General features: G+C 39.4%; 6 protein-coding genes across 6 annotated transcripts; 4 read left to right on the top strand and 2 right to left on the bottom strand. All coding sequences in view use genetic code 12, as the record gives it.

Moving 5' to 3' along the window:
* Positions 1–209: 209 nt before the first annotated feature.
* On the top strand, positions 210–3,716 carry SPAPADRAFT_68640 (FG-nucleoporin; the record flags this gene model as incomplete). Its single annotated transcript, XM_007377465.1, has 1 exon — positions 210–3,716. The coding sequence occupies one exon, from the start codon at positions 210–212 to the stop codon at positions 3,606–3,608; it is 3,399 nt and encodes a 1,132-aa protein (XP_007377527.1).
* A 236-nt stretch (positions 3,717–3,952) lies between these two features.
* On the top strand, positions 3,953–6,148 carry SPAPADRAFT_157743 (uncharacterized protein; the record flags this gene model as incomplete). Its single annotated transcript, XM_007377464.1, has 1 exon — positions 3,953–6,148. The coding sequence occupies one exon, from the start codon at positions 4,312–4,314 to the stop codon at positions 6,091–6,093; it is 1,782 nt and encodes a 593-aa protein (XP_007377526.1).
* Positions 6,149–6,854: 706 nt separating this feature from the next.
* Positions 6,855–9,374, bottom strand: SPAPADRAFT_63394 (RNA-DNA hybrid ribonuclease; the record flags this gene model as incomplete). Its single annotated transcript, XM_007377462.1, has 1 exon — positions 6,855–9,374. One exon carries the CDS (start codon positions 9,273–9,275, stop codon positions 8,415–8,417), a length of 861 nt encoding a protein of 286 aa, XP_007377524.1.
* Positions 7,464–8,357, top strand: AYR2 (Ayr2p; the record flags this gene model as incomplete). Its single annotated transcript, XM_007377463.1, has 2 exons — positions 7,464–7,577; positions 7,647–8,357. The coding sequence occupies 2 exons, from the start codon at positions 7,464–7,466 to the stop codon at positions 8,355–8,357; spliced, it is 825 nt and encodes a 274-aa protein (XP_007377525.1).
* Positions 9,375–10,394: 1,020 nt separating the features above from the next.
* Positions 10,395–12,197, top strand: SPAPADRAFT_63392 (uncharacterized protein; the record flags this gene model as incomplete). Its single annotated transcript, XM_007377461.1, has 1 exon — positions 10,395–12,197. One exon carries the CDS (start codon positions 10,416–10,418, stop codon positions 11,265–11,267), a length of 852 nt encoding a protein of 283 aa, XP_007377523.1.
* SPAPADRAFT_143554 (uncharacterized protein) lies at positions 11,314–13,893 on the bottom strand (the record flags this gene model as incomplete). The annotated part of the gene is made up of 1 exon (XM_007377460.1): positions 11,314–13,893. The coding sequence occupies one exon, from the start codon at positions 13,891–13,893 to the stop codon at positions 11,314–11,316; it is 2,580 nt and encodes an 859-aa protein (XP_007377522.1).
* Between the last annotated feature and the right edge of the window lie 197 nt (positions 13,894–14,090).

The raw sequence follows: 14,090 nt of genomic DNA, 5'->3' as shown, positions 1-14,090 counted from the left end.
CAGGCTTACAGGCTTATAGGCTTATAGGCTTATAGGCTTATAAGTTTGTAGTTGGTGGTTGGTGGTTAGGTTTATTAGCCTTGCTATATTTGAGTGAGCCGCACAGAGAAAACCAAAGAAGAAAAAAATCAAAAAGAAAAAAAACAAATTTTAGGCAACCATCTTTTGGGTTTCCAACTGTTTACTCTTCAGGTTTATAGACAATCACCATGGAAGAAGACGGACGACCTATAAGTCCCAACACGAAAATCGGTGAAAGATTAGACGATGATGATGATGAACAAGGATCCACCAGCTTCTCATCATATTTTACTCGACTTCGAAACTCCATCTTTAAACCCTCACCTGGAAAGACAAAGAATGTGGGTGACAATTCATTGGAAATAGACTCCTCTTCTCCAATAGCTCCAAAGTCAGTGGCAAAGCTAATTGATGATGAACCATTACTGAACAATTTCACATCTGACAAGAAAAAACGACTTTCGATTCAGGCCATCCCTAGAAGAGGCACCAATCCACGTTCGCCATCACTATCCAACCTCGCCATGGGTTCGTATCTGAACCTATACACCAACTTACGCACGTATGAGCAGGAATTAAACAACGATTTGGAACGAAGGATATCCAATGTGTATGAGCAAGAATACGTCAAGGCTGATGCCATTAGCAACAACCCCTCAATTAGCCGTGATGCGTCACCTCTCAACGTCCTCCCGCTTCCTACACATAGTTTTATGGGAATTAACTCTCCGGCAAGCGATAGCAATGTTGAAAACTTTGATTACGGGTCTTTGTACACTGATGAACAAGGCAACCTTGTTCGTCCTCCGTTTATCAAGTTGGATCCTAGAGAAAGGCATCATTTACTTCAATTGAAACGAACTATTGAAGCCCAAGAGTCTATTCAGAAGAGAATCAGGTACATGGTTGATCCCAATGAAACAATCAGTTCTATGAACACCACCATTAATAAGGTCGATAGTGCTACTCAAACACACGATGTTGAATACTTGTCTAGGAAGTTGCATTTTAAGCGTAGGGTCGAATCAGCTCCGATACCGGCTTCTGCTGCTGCTGCTGTTGCTGATGCTGCTTCTGGTCCACCATTGAAAAAGAGACGCGGGTTCTTTAGTGGAGAGTTCAAGTATGATGTTCCTGAAGAAAGTAAAATGATTTCAACTGTGCCTTCCGTCAGCAGTGAATTGAATGGCTATTTAGGCAGTATAACAAAACCAAAATTTACAAAATCAGAACCACGCGCCCATTCACCATTGACCCAAATTATTCCACAACAGGATGAGGACCCAACCTTGAAAAAGTTTGCCCGTTCTAGTCCTCTGCGTGATCGAGAAAACCTTTTCGCCAAGTCTGCTACTATCCCGACTGAATTGAAATTGGATGATGAATACTTGAAGAAGTCGGAGTCTGTTTCCAATATCATCAAGTTGAAAGATTCAGTCGAAGTGAATAGGAAGATAACTTCTCCAGTTGCTCCATCTTCTGGGTTTAAATTTGACATTAAGAAGGATGATTTGAATAATATCTTGAAACAACGTCAAGATAACGATGATTTGTTTGCAAATTCAAAGTTGGTTAATCAAAAGCCAAGCTTTACACTCAAGAAATCCGTTGCTATTGAAAATACTGAGGATGATGCTCTTAAACAACAAAAGACATCCACTGCCACACCTAGTTTGTTTGGAAACAAGGATGAATCAGAACAGCCAAGAAAGAGGACTAGAAAGAGACTGAATGACGAAGAAGATCAAGAAGAAAAGAAGGGATCAGCTCCATTGTTTTCATTTGGCAAGCCTGACGAAAAAGCTAAAGCACCACAGTTTGCATTTAAGAAAACAGAAAATGACCAACCCGCTGCATCAGCACCAAAGTTTTCATTTGGCAAGAAACCAGAAGAAGCACCAACAAGTTTATTCACCGAAAGGAAGGAATCTACTGAAGCTCCAAAATTCAGTTTTGGTAAGAAAGATGAAACACCAAAGTTGGATGGAGAGGTGCCTAAGTTTACATTTGGAGCCAAGACGGAATCAAATGGATCTGCAACTAGTGCCAAGCCATTATTTTCCTTTGGTAACAAAGAGGAAGCTGGCACCTCCGCCACGGCAAGTCCTACTCCTCTTCCCGATACTTCAATTCCAAAACCAGCCTTTTCGTTTGGCGAGAAGAAGGAAGAAAGTGGTGGATTTTTGTTTGGTAAAAAAGTTGAAACAGATGCTGTTGCCAAACCTACGCTGACTTTTGAATTTGGAAAGAAAGATGAAACTGCAGCCAAACCTACACAGACTTTTGAGTTTAATAAGAAAGATGATACTACAAAACCCGCCTTGAGCTTTGCATTTGGAAAGAAAGACGAAGAGGAAACTGCTGTAAAACCTGCCTCTGGATTATTTGGTAAGAAAGGGGAAGACGCCGCCAAACCGGTTTCGACTTTTTCATTTGGAAAGAAAGAAGAACAAGACACTACCGGCAAACCTGCCTCGACATTTACATTTGGCAATAAAGAGTCACAAGGTCCGCTGCTATTTGGAGCCACTTCTTCCACAACCGCTTCCAAGCTTACTGAAACTAAACCAAGTGTATTCATGCCCGATAAACCGGAACAAACTAAAACTAACATATTTGATAAATCTGCTACCCCTCCATTTTCATTTGGATCAACCTTGAATAAACCAAGTGGTGAAACCAAAGTACCTGAAAAGCCTGGTCTTTTCTCTCAGGCATCAAAAGAATCGGGTGGATTTACATTTGGTAAACCTGCTGGTACAGAAGCTACCAACCCTACCAGCTCAGAAAGTACAAATACGTTCAAATTTGGATCTGGCAGTGCTGCTGCTTCTGCTGCTACTACAACTAACACTTCATTTAAATTTGGATCCGCCACTCCATCTGGAACGAAAGATGCAACCTCAACAACCCCATCATTTTCATTCAATGTTGACAAGAAGGTTTCACCTGATGCTGGTAATAAACCGTTCGCATTTGGCCAATCACAATCACAATCACAAACAGCTAATCCTGGTTTTTCATTTGGAGGTACTAATAATACACTGTCAGGATTTGCATTTTCGGCCACTAACAATACGCCATCACCAGTGCCCACCAATCCTGATTTCAAGTTTGCTGCTGGAATCAATCCATCATCAATAAAATCACCCTTTGCTTTTGGCGCGAATACGAATTCAACCCCAGCTGCAGCAACTCCGAATTTTATGTTCAATCAGCAGCAACAACAACAACAACAACAACAACCTGTTACTTCATTTGGGCAATCACCATTAGGGCAATCATCCAATAGTCCATTTGGCCAGCCTCCACAAACAGCTCTGCCTGCATTTGGAAGTCAACCTGCTACCACGCCATTTAGTTTTGGAGGAGGAATGCAACAGAATGGTGCTCCAGGACAATTTAATTTTGGTGTTGGTAGTAAAGAAACTACGCCTGATCCTGCAAGTATATTCAAATCACATGCCGCGGCATTTGGACAGGCTCCTGCGATGACTCCTGGTGCACCAGGAGTCCCCTTTAGCGGTGCTGCTCCTGGGCTTCCTGGTGGTCGTCCCAAGTTGGTCCCTAGATCACGGAGAAGATAAACCAAGGTCAGAGGATAAAATGGATTTACAGCGTGTTGTAACACTAGGTGTATACTACTGTAATATATATTAAACTTCAAATAGATAATACTTGATATAATTATTATTATTATTATTAAGCTAAATTATGCGAGATCAGGCCGTTCTGCTTTGTGAACTCGGTACTTAATGTGAGTTTATGTACTATTCTGAACGATGCTACCCTATTCAGGAAATAGATTAATGAAACCACGAGAGCAAATTTGCGAAAGGCGTCAAGGACACATTTTTCAACAGATGGGGTGTTTTGCAACCATAATCAGTTGATTGACGAGAATTCTAATAGTTTGATGTGACAGCGTCTTCGTTGCATGTGTCATCGATATTTAAATTTGCCATTGGTTAAGGGGATACGGAAATAAGATTTATATCGTCAATATTTACCTGTCGTCATGGCAATATACCTCGAAAGCGGGTCCATTTAGGTCCTTGGCATTCCAAACTGGGCGTAACTAAGGCATGGAACCACCAGATTCCCCTCGACACTTCTGAAACATCTCACTACAGATTTAGACCTTTCAACGGCTCCGTATGTTGCTGCAACTTCCGGTGGTAATCTCTCTTGATCTAAACATCTCACCATAAAAATATTCTTATATAAAACCAGCTCGTTCTGCCTTTATAATGTCCATAAATTTTTGAATATTTTGATACTTAAGCAACAATGACTATCTTCGCCGCTGACAAATATCCTCCACAAAGAATTCAAACTCTTACTGCTCAAGAAGAAATTATTTTAAAGAAAACTTGGGCATACATAATCAAATTTCTTGGATATCCGCTTAGCATTAATCATTATGACGTCAGGTACAACGAAAGCTATATTGCATCCACATCTACTGAGAATTTTGATGAATCTCGAGTTTTTGTGCCTGTGGTAACTTTAAGTACATGTCCACCGCCCAAACCACTCATGGGAAAAGTTAAGGGTCACGATCCTGAAACTCTTCCATCCGATTCTGAAAGAAGGATTTACATTGACACTCATGCAAGTACAGAAAAATATGAAAAGGTTAAGGTCCCTAGTGATGAGTATTACTATGTATTTGTTCATCATTATAAGGCTAATTATGAAAGATCTCGTGAATACTCTGATTTGATCAACAAGTTTGGTTATGATGAACCAGAATTAAGTGAAGTTGTACCAGAAAGGTCAAAGAACCGTCCGCTAGTTGAAGATAGTGATCCTGATCCAGAGCCAGATTTGTTTGACAATGACAATAGTTCTTTTGTTACAGCATGCACTTCATTATCACAATTTGACGACTACCCAGCGCATATCTTCAACCCATCAAAGAATGGTACAGCAAGTGAAGAATTAAGGTTCAATTCTAGTCAGGAAATACACGTGGCTAAGAACAACAAACGCAGTAGCGTTTACTCCTGTTCAAGCAATAGACGGACCCTACCACATGGCTTCAAAGTCAAAGTCACCTCATGCAAAACTCTTCATTCTTGTTTCCCACATTATGATCCTAAAGTGATTCATCGGGCACTCAATAAAGGTACCAGAAACGACCTTTGTGATAACCAAGTCCTTAGGTTTGTTCGAGCAAGAAAATGGGATGTTGACAAAGCGATTACCATGTTTTTCAAATCCCTTGATTGGAGAGTTAACATATCCAAAGCTGATAGGTTACTTCAGGAAGGAGATGTGCCATCTTATTTCAATGGAAAAGATAAATTGTTTGTCAAGGGGATGCAAAGGTGTAAAGCTTGGATCAAGGGAACCGATCGTAACAACAACCCATTGTTCATTATTGAAGTCAGAAAGCAATTGATTTCAGAGAGTGAACTGGAACAGAATCAAAAGTTCTTTGTTACCTTTATTGAATGGGCTAGACTTTTTGTTCGGGAAGTTAGCGAAGCCCAGGATAAATTCACGGTTCTCTTTGACATGACTGGATTCTCGCTAATGAAGAATGCCGACTTGGCTGGAGCAAAAACCCTTGCGGAGATGTTTGAAGCCCATTATCCCGAACTGTTAGAATTTATTATAGTCCACAGTGCTCCGTGGGCAGCCTATAAGGTCTATGAAATAATTAAACCATGGTTGGACCCTACTGTTGCATCAAAGATCTACTTCAGCAAGACATATCCTGACCTTACGAGATTTATCGACCCCAAATATATACCTGCTCTTTTAGGAGGGGAGAATACCGATAAACCAGAGTATCCTGTTCCAACTCTTGCAGATTTGTCTCCTCCCAAAGAAAAAGATAGGGAATATATAAGATTGAAGAAAGAACGTGACATGTTGTTTTTAAGGTTTTTTGAAACTACTCGCAAGTGGATTGAAGCTACTAATCCTCATGTTTCCGAGCTTTACTTACAGGATAAATTGAATTTGAGTATCCAATTGAGTCATAATTTTACAAAGTTGGACGCTTATGTTAGACTTCGGGGAGTTTTTGACCGTAATGGAGATTTAAATTTATGTTGCTAAGTGGAGTCTGTATTAGAACATGTATAGTTTATACATAAAAATTTGTCATTCCTTCTTGAAGTTCTTGTAGTTAGGCTTTGAAATTAGATGTAAAAACCTGCCAAATATCCTTGTCTACAATATTCTTTGTCTGTATGAAGTTTGTAAGGTCAATTTTGCTTGATTCCAACAGAAACATCAGGATTTATGCTGTTGATGCCCCAACGAAAGGCTTCCCGCTCATCCGGATTTCCAGCACCCACTTGAACTGCCAGCCGCTGTCGACGAGCCAAACTTACTGAAAGAGAAGCTAATTGAACAAGCAAAAGGCAGTGAATAATTGGATATTCAACTATTCAACTAAGCAAAAGAAATTGGATATGCAGCCATGAATTGTTTAAAGAAGTAAAAATAGAGAGACAAAAGATAGTAGAATCTTTGGATATTTGGGATAAAAAAAAGGGTACATTATTGACCAAATATCATAAATCAATTAAATTGGAAGAACTAAACAGCGAATTATTGTTAAACCCTTGTGAGTATAAATTTTAAACTTACTAATTAATATGGTTAGCTGAAAGTTGACCTCTTCTAGTTAGGAAACTGGAATTTTCAAGGAATTCCATGGTAGAAGCTAATGGAGACGTAATCTGCTGTAGATTGTGTCTCGGCACCCTCTTCTGTAGTTAGGAAGTAGTCACCTCACTTTCAGGGGGAGGGGGGGAACAAATATATTGCCCACAATGGTAACAATAACCAAAAAAACAAAAAATTAGTAGTTTATTGGGTTTCACAGGTAGCTGGGTCATACCAACTAAGACTAAAGGTTTAGTCTAGTAGTTTATTACCTCTTCTTGCTGCCAACCATCGCTAAGAGATTTTCTTTAGCTTAAGCTCAGTGCTGTCAGGTGCAGCCATTGCTGTCAGGAGATGAAAAAAAAATCTAAATCTACTTTCATAACCATACCAGCCAAACAGGGCTATAGACTTTTCTAAAGTTTTGTAGGGCTTAGTAAGCTTCGAAAAAGGCTTATACATCTGAAAGATAGAGAGGCTTAAGCATCTGGAACTAAAATTAGATATGGTTGATTCGATGAGCTGCTAATGAACATCGTAAACATGTTTGAGTAGTGAAGTACTGTCAATTTAATTGTTCAATAAAAATCACTTTGACAACGGTTAGGTTATATCAACTGTACTTACGTTTCACAATATAACACAAAAAAAAGAGAGCAATGGAGAATCATACCATTCCTCTTTGAACTTGATTTGGGATAATCACGAGCATTATGTTCTGGAGTAGATATAAAACCAGGTAATATTGTTGTTTGAAAATTTTCTTACAGATATATTTATAATCACCTCAATTCTTATTATAAGATTATACTATCATGTCTGAAACTAAATACGCGTTAGTTACTGGTGCTTGCCAAGGTATTGGATACCAATTAGCTTTGCAATTATCCAAAGCAGGTTACAAGGTGATTGGTTGTTCTCCTCCCAGTGTTATCCACCTTCAAAAGCCGTTGGAAGAAGAATACGACTTGATTTCTCTTCCTCTTGATATTACTTAGGTTGATGAAATTAAAACTACAGCTTTAACTGTCAATGAGATTACCGGAGGAAAATTACATGTGCTTTACAACAATGCTGGTATTGCTGTTATTGGTCCTGGTATTGAAACCCTGGAAGAAGATTTGACTAACGTGTTTAATGTCAATGTCATTGGTCACATCAACATGACCAAGTATTTTGCTCCTCAAGTTATTAATGCCAAGGGAACAATTCTTTACACTAGTTCCGTTGCGGCCAGAGTTCCACTTGCTTGGATCAGTGCTTACAATGCAACCAAAGCAGCAATTGATCAATACGCTTTGACATTACATGGAGAATTGAAGCCATTTGGAGTGAGAGTTCATAGTGTCATTACCGGAGGGGTTAATACTGCTATTTTTGATCCAAACTTGCCAGCTAAATTTGAAGATTCTTATTACAATGTGCCAGGAGCTGAAGCTAGTTTCAAGGCTTCTGCCACCATGTCTCGTGACTTGAACATCTCTCCTGAGAAATATGCTAAACAAATTGTTGCTGATATTCAAAGCAGATGCGATCCTGGGTTCAATCTTTATCATGGTGCAAAAGCCTATTTATTGCATTGTGCTAGTCGAATCTTGCCATTCTGGCTTTTTGAAATGGCTGTTCAAATCTACTTTAAGGAATATCAAGTGTTTAGAACCATTGCCAAAAATGTTAAACAAGGAGATTATAAAAAGAAGAATGAATAGTCTATAAGTTGTCATAAAATAAGCATAAAAATAAGCTATATACTGCTAAATAGTAAATTAATTTCTGTTGTTTTCCATTGCGTCTGCACCCAAATTAGCCAATTGATCAGCCCTCTCATTTCCTTCGTTTCCTGCATGTCCTCTAACATGGGTGAATCCTAATGGTTCCCATGATCTTTCTTTGTATTGAGTGTCAATTTTCTCTTTCAATTCAACCATTGGTTTAATCAAATCCGCATTGGCAACATCTTTGTTTTGGGAAGTTTTCCATCCTTCTTGTTTCCAACGTCGAGACCAATTAGTGACAGACTCAATTGCATACTTGGAATCAGAATGGATTTCACTAGGACGACAAGCTTTGTTGTTTTTCAATTCTTGGTTAATATTCTCCAAGGCATGGTTCATAGCATACAATTCTGCTCTTTGGTTGGTAGGTTTGCCCTTGTAAACTTTATTTAATGGGACAGCAGCATTACGAGGATCTTTATCACCATAGAAAACCCCATATCCAGCTGAAGGAGACTTGAACTTCCCATTACCACGACAAGCACCGTCCACGTAAATCTTCTCTTTTGTAGTTTTTTTGGCTGGATGAGTGGTACCAACAGTAAAGCTAGTGGAAGAAATAGTTGGATGAGAAGAGCCACTTGAACTATAAGATCCACGAGATCTATAAGATCCGCCAGAACTATAAGATGAGCCACCTGATCTATAAGATCCACCAGAACTATATGATTTGGATTGGACTGGTGTACTTGAGTTATTCCCCGACCTCGAATTCACAAACTCTTGAGCTGCTTCTTGAGTGGGAAATTTCTTGAATACCGATCCGGAGTACCCATTGGTTTGGGCTTTGCATTCATCCCATGTATTGTAGATTCCTGCTTTGTTACCCTTGGCTACGGCATAGTATGGCATTTTGCTTCTGTAGAATAAACGTGTGGTGAGTATTCTTGACGGAAAGATCTTCAGCGAGGAAATCAATGTGGGCTGTTTATTTAAGTTTCGTATCTTTCTAGTCGAAAGGGGGGTATACTTTGTTTAAGAGTTAAAGATTTTTATTTTTTTGCGTTTGTCTTTTCTTTTTAGGTACGCAAATCAAACTCAATGGACAATGCGCTTGACCTTGGTTTCCGGCTAATCGATGACCCACCAAAATAGTCTACGATTAGCCCCTTGAAGATTATATATGGCCATAGTCCAGTAACCAATGTTGAGGAGGTCTAACCTAGTTATCTTGTTCCTTTTCGAATGTATTGAAAGAAAGAAAAAAAAAAAGAAGCCATGACAAGAAGCTGTTGAGATGTGCAAATCCATGCAAGAATGTGCTAGAACAAATTTTGCTTAATTTTCCTCTATAGATAGAAAGGATATCTATTACTAAAATAATCTATAAACTTATCATTTAAAGTCTGAACTATTTGTAGATTCGACAAATGAGAAATGACTGAAGATGTTTAAACCAAATTTTGTTCAAATTTCAGATAATTTTGCAACCATTTTCATTTTGATTTCATATTCTCCATAAAAATTTGTAAAAATGGAAAGAATTGCATATCAATAACAAGATATATATCACGGCAACAACTTTCACTTCAATTCGTTGACTTACAATCAACTTTCTTTACAATAACCGGAATGTCATCCAATAGCCACGTGACCAAATATATTGCAGTATGGATTTGAGCCCTGCATACAGTACAGGCAAGTTAGAACCGTATGAAAAACTGAGCCATTTTTAAGTCAGTTAACTCTGGGCGTGTGGCGTAGTTGGTAGCGCGTTTGCCTTGCAAGCAAAAGGTCACTGGTTCGATTCCTGTCTCGTCCATTAATTGTTTAAAATTTTTTTGATTATTGTTCTAATGTAATTGTAATAATCGTCGTATTTTTTTGTTTTAGAGCAAAAGGTGACCAACTTTCTGTAGGTATTGTAAAGGTGTGAGTCATTTGTTCATGAATTTCTCAGCCAGGAAAAATCGCGGGGGTCAGGTGTACAATTTTAGTTCCGGTCGCGGGGAAAGCTAGAATTGCTGCTACAACTGATCTTAATTACTAGCCATGCCTATATTCAAACAAGTTGATGTTTTTACTAGTGTGAAGTATAAGGGAAATGCTGTTGCCGTGCTCTTTGATGCTGATAATTTGAGCACTGAAGAAATGCAAGCAATTGCCCGGTGGACCAATCTTTCTGAAACCACATTCGTTGTAAAAGCAACCCAGGAAGGAGCTGATTATCGAGTTAGAATTTTCACCCCAGGTTGTGAATTACCATTTGCTGGCCATCCTACTCTTGGTACAGCATATGCTTTACTCGAAGAGGGAAGGATCGCCCCTCATGACGGGAAAGTTATCCAGGAATGTGATGCTGGATTAGTTGAAATTACCGTTACAGGAGAAGATTCGCTGAGAGAACTTTCATTTAAGTTACCATATTTTAGAATGACCCCTATCTCCACAGAAGTTGTCAAGCAAGTTGAAGCTAGCTTGGGAAAGAATGTCGTTGGCGAACCTATATTGATCGAGGACGGTCCTAAATGGGCAGTGTTTGAGTTTGGATCAGGAGCCGACGTATTGGAAGTGAACTTAGATATGACTGAATTAAGTAAGATAAGTGTAGCTAATGGATGGACAGGGTTAGGTTTGTTTGGTCCTAAGGAGGGTAATGGATATGAAATGAGAAATATCGCCCCTAGTATTGGTGTTCCTGAAGATCCTGCTTGTGGAAGTGGCGCAGGTGCCGTAGGAGCCTATCTTGGAACTACCAAGGGAAAGCAAGGAAAGTTTAGTATTACACAAGGATGTCGCATTAGTAGAGATGCAAAGTTGAGTGTTAATTTGAGCAAAGATGAAAATGGGTTGGTTATTGAGGTCGGCGGTCAAGCCGTGACTTGCTTTAAAGGAGAGTACTAGAACTATCTAATTCAATAGAGCTTAGCATTGCATAATCTATACGTAGCTAATCCATATTGATTTTACTGAACAACGATATCAATTGTTGTTCAAATTCCGACTCCAATTTGTCCACTTCACTAGTTCCAAAATCATCAAGTTTATCCAAGTTAGCAAGTCGATTAATCAATTCCCGCTCAGTTGCGTTGGGAGCTGATTTCAATTTCAAATTATCCAATTCTGTCAAATCATTGAATTCTTGGATATCTTCTCCACCGACCCCGAACTCCTCACTGGATATCGTTCCGAATATACCTTCATTCATTTCCTTCCATTTCTCGTCAATCTTTTCCTGGGCCGTGGTTGCCTCAGCTGACTTTTTCGCATACTCTCTAAACAACCTTCTTTTTTCTACAATTTTTGAAGTTCGACTGGTCAACTGTTTCATAAACAAATCAGCATCAATCGGAACTGAGCTGGTTAATGTTACCGTGACTGCCTCGGGGTTGGAAAACTTCATGCGAATCATAATCATAAACTTCTCAATCCATTGAATAAGCTTGAGAAACAAGTGTTGGTCGTCTTTGCAATACACGTTGTGCATGAATTCCCAAAGTATCTCTTCATGGTTGTCTAATAACGACTTCAACGAGTCGTATATCTCAAATGAAGTCATGTAGTAAATTCCTTCGTTGGTTATCGTAGTCAACAAATTCATTAAATCATCCATAAATTTGTGAAACGACAGAAAAACAAGGTGCACATCACTCTTGGCAAAGATCTTCATCAATGGTTGGTAGAAAATGGTAAGGAATTCCTTAATGAGTCGGGTGAGTTCCGGCTCGGTCCAAAGTTGCTTAAAGAGGTTCTTGTCACGTTTACGCACTTCAAGTTGCCAATATTGTTTGACACACAGGTGGAGATGCGGGGTGGATAGGATTTCATCAACTGTTGATTCAGGTAATGCGGGTTCAATTTGTTTGGTTGTTAATACTGTTACAAATATTTCTTGTCCCAACTCTATCGATTCTTGTTTGATCAGGTCGATTTCAAGATACGTCAACTCATTATACTGATCAATCCGAGATAATACACATTCAAACTTTTTTTGGTTCAAGTGTTGGCCCTTCAACTGATTCAATTCCTTCTCATAATCGCTTAAATCTTCATCCAACAACATGATGAATATCATCGATAATAAATTATGCAGTTGTTTCTTGTCACTGCTCCATGAGAAACTAGGCAATTCTACCAAAAGTAAATCCACAATCTTGGTGATGATCTTCACCGGGTTGGTGAATTTCAAAATGGTATACACAATGGAGTATGGGAACAACTTGTGGAACTTTCGGCATTTGGAAAACCATTCATTAGAATTATCCTGGCTGAGAAACGTTTGGTAAATCGTACTGGAAACTTGCAATTTACACCATTCATTGAATGTCTTCAACACTGGTGATAACTTGTGAATATCAGAAGTCTTGCCTAAATCTTGAAAGATTTCCGTGATGGCGTTGGGGTTCATGATAAGTTGATTCTTGACATTTTCAAAATCGGCCGTGAGCTGCACCATGACTTTGGTGGTTTGCTGTTGGAACTCGTATTGCGTGTCAATGAGGGTCGATTCATGTTGGATACGATCTTTATAATCCTGGAGATCAGATTCAGAGAGTTTGTAAAAACGGTTATGAGCAATGAACGTGATAAACTTTGGAAAATGGATGATTTCAGCCTGGGTGATCAATGACCGCAAGTATCCTCTCAATGCAAGCCTCAATTTTTCTCTTGTTAATTTATTAGTTCCGGCATCATGTTTAATCTTTGATGGCAAGTTGATAGTTTGGGTCTTCATAATTCCCGGGAATTGTTTAGTCAATTGTGAATGCAAAGTTGCGAATTGGGAGTAGTGACGGGTAATAAAGTATGTGCTGTGTTTCTCCTCCAGCCGTCCCACCACCTGAATAACAAACTCATAGTTGTGCTTATCTTCGTCAGACCTCAACCACGTGAATGTCGAAGACTTGGTTTCGCCCACCAGTCTAACGGCCACGATATTGATAAACAAATCATTGACAAACCTCATCAGCTTATATTCATTCAACCCCACTGGTTTCTGGTGGTCGTCTTTTGCATTAGCGTGCAATATGCCGTCGAGCTTACCCACATCAGCAGGTTTCAACCGGGTGGTGTCATGCCAATACAGTAATTCATTTTTGGTTGTAACCATGGAATTGAAAAACACAAGCAAGCCAGAAAGTATTTTGGCGTTGACTTGTTTTCTTTTGGTTGTGAGTTCAACTCTGTCCTGTGATTCACTTATGGGTTTTGCGTTGAAGGAGGTAATGAAGGGTTGCAACGTGTCTTGCCAGAACCTACGTTGGTCTTCAGGGGGATTGTTAGTTATGAAGGGGAATGTGGTGATGAAGTTGTGGAAGTAGAACGAAAGAAGTGGGAGTGGCTGGGTGGTTTTCACATTGGAAGTGACTTTAAAGGGGGGACCCAAAAATTGGCAACAATTGGGATCATTCAAAGTGTGTAATTCCTTAATGAGCTGAATTTCGATCAAGTACTTCTTGAGAAAGTGTTCTTGAGTTGAGGTGAGTGGTGGGAGAGTCAGCGACGTGCGAGTGCCAGCAGGTTGGGTCATGGTTGAAGGCAATTGAAGAAGAAGGAGCAGAGCCAGAAGAGGAGGAGGAGGAAGAAGAAGAAGAAGAAGAAGAAGAAGAAGAAGAAGAAGAAGAAGAAGAAGAAGAATGTGCTGTCCGTGGGGGTGGGGAATATCACACATGCTGTAATTTATGTCTTGGCTGCTAGAGACACTGCGGCTGTCAACGCGACATTCCA

Source organism: Spathaspora passalidarum (genome assembly GCF_000223485.1).
Source record: "Spathaspora passalidarum NRRL Y-27907 unplaced genomic scaffold SPAPAscaffold_7, whole genome shotgun sequence".
NCBI classification, from domain to species: Eukaryota; Fungi; Ascomycota; class Pichiomycetes; order Serinales; family Debaryomycetaceae; genus Spathaspora; species Spathaspora passalidarum.
The sequence above is the reverse complement of the archived record's forward strand: the minus strand, read 5'-3'. Positions and strand labels throughout refer to the sequence as shown.